Here is a 2,345-nt window from a genome sequence, read left to right as displayed (position 1 = left end):
TATATATATGTATATATGTATATATATATATATATATATATATATATATATATATGCACCCAAAGGATTGCATTTCAATTTTGTTGTACTTGTACAATGACAATAAAGACATTCAATTCAGTTCAATAATATATATTATAATAAATATAAATAAAAAAAATGGCAAGCATTATAAATTGTTACATATCTATATTGTTTTGTGCTTTCTTACTAATAATAAACATTTGTCACAAACTTCAGTTAATGAATGATGAGAAAATAATCGCTGTCACAGCTAAATAACTTGGTCTCCTTTTCATCCTCTCTTTAAGATGCTTCATGACTGTCCCAAAGCTAGACGAGAGGTGGAGCTGCACTGGCGGGCATCCTCATGTACCCATATCGTCAGGATTATTGACGTCTATGAGAATCTCTACCAAAACAGGAAGTGCCTTCTTATTGTAATGGAGTGGTGAGTCATCAGCTTCATCATCGTTTGCTGTCTTCAGTTGTAGAGATGAAAATGCCCTTTTTTTGACCATTTCTGTATTTCACTTCCTTTTTGGACAACTTTCCATTTATAAGCAATTTATAATTCTGTGAATATGAATGTTCCATTCATAAACAGTTCACCTAGAGCAACCCTAGATTAGGTTCTTTGCTCCATGGTAAATGCTGATCAGGCATCATCTTTATTTCCTGGATCATCCCAAAACTCGCAAAACTGTTGTGGCCCTTATTCTTAACCATCTGTGCTGTAAATTTATTAAGCAAGTTAAAGGAACTTGTCTTTAAGATTAATTTTTAAGGGAACAGAATGTCAAGTTGATGTTATGTTTCATTAGTAACGTTTGGCCAATTAGAGTTTGAGTAGACATTTCATGAGCAATATAATGACTTGACAGTGCACCCAGCATTGTGTCTGATTGTGTCCTGAATTGCATTGTCATGAAAACCTTGATTCATTTAGTTACTCTTTCTGCACAGCCCCTTAACTCATTTGCAATGTTTTGCTGAGGTTTCATTTCCTCATCTGTGTAAATAGTTTACCAGCAGTTGTTTAGAGGTTACTTACAGTAAACACTCATACACCTATGTGCCCCTTTCATGTTTGAGTAAATTCAGAAGTCCCCTGTCTGATGACGTACCTTCTAATGTGGTGACCTCTCCTTCGTATAGACTAGATGTAGTTGCATAACCAGACGCCGTTGTTTGCCACACTTGCAACATGTATGCTAGCTGGTACCATCCTTCTCTGCTTACCACCATTGTGCTCTCCTCGGCAAGGCAGTTGAACCCCGGTTGCTTCATTGGGACGGTCCCTGCTGTAATCAAAATTCACATGGATGCAAGTTCTCGTATAATGACACAAAATAATAATGTTTTGGTTAAGTCTGCAATAGACTACTTAAATTGCAAACTACTGATATGATTATTTAAAAGAGTTCAGGGAAGAGAGAATGGCAATGCTGTGAAAGTGGAAAGTGTTTTAGTATGTTTTCACATATGGTACGTCAACATTTATAGATCTGTCAGTCAGTTCAGTCAGAGAGTTCAGAGTTAGCTGAAACATTCAAAGAAACTTGCCAACTCTAACTTGGTTTTGTTTTTTAAATTTAAACTAGAGACATTATTAAAACATCTTTATGTTCTTACAAAGTGTTGTAATATGAAATACATTCAAATCAATGCAATATTCCGAATGTAGCTTAATTCTATATTATTGCCTTCATGAAATTTCCACAAGTAGATTTTTTTGTATAGGCATATACTATTTATACAGTGATAATGTGATTGCCGTAAAAATTCTTACATCAAAATGTAATTTTTAGCAAAAAATAATTGTCATGATATATTTCCTTATCGTTAAAATAAAATTACTCATATACTCATACGACTGCACAAGAATTACTCATAAAACTGTATAAGATATAGAGATGCACCGATCGATCGGCCAGGCATCGGAATCGGCCGATTTTCCTCATGATCGGCCAGGATCGGTGATCGGCTGATCAGTCTAACTTCTTTCCGATTCCGAGCCGATCCGTTTTGTTACCAGCGGCACAGGCAATAACGTCAGCCGCACGTTCTCGCTCTCTTCTCTCCGACGACCCCTTCTCTCACACACATGGGCCTGTTTACACCTGGTCACTTCATGCGTTTTTTTCTGATCGGATAGCTATCCGATCGTGAAAAGACCAGGTGTAAATGCCCACCGAAACGCATTCGAGACAAATATAAAACCGATCGCTCAAACTAGGGCTGAATGATTAATTGCATTTGCGATAATATCGCGGTATGAAATAACGTGATTTTTCAATCGCAGAGGCTGCGATTACACGGTCACGTGACACGCGAGAGTAAAG

The 2,345-nt window shown here is 36.7% G+C and overlaps 1 protein-coding gene across 1 annotated transcript in view; it reads left to right on the top strand.

Annotated features, from left to right (window-relative positions):
- Window positions 1-2,345, top strand: part of LOC107728630 (MAP kinase-activated protein kinase 2) — a 46,074-nt gene that overhangs the window by 30,233 nt on the left and 13,496 nt on the right. The window contains exon 2 of the mRNA XM_016538883.1: window positions 312-451. Coding sequence (XP_016394369.1) covers window positions 312-451 — 140 coding nt within the window. The remainder of the gene's footprint in view (window positions 1-311; window positions 452-2,345) is intronic.

The sequence above is a fragment of the Sinocyclocheilus rhinocerous genome, unplaced genomic scaffold (genome assembly GCF_001515625.1).
Source record: "Sinocyclocheilus rhinocerous isolate Xijiao unplaced genomic scaffold, SAMN03320098_v1.1 scaffold757, whole genome shotgun sequence".
Taxonomy (NCBI): domain Eukaryota; kingdom Metazoa; phylum Chordata; class Actinopteri; order Cypriniformes; family Cyprinidae; genus Sinocyclocheilus; species Sinocyclocheilus rhinocerous.
This window is presented reverse-complemented; position numbering and strand designations above follow the sequence as displayed.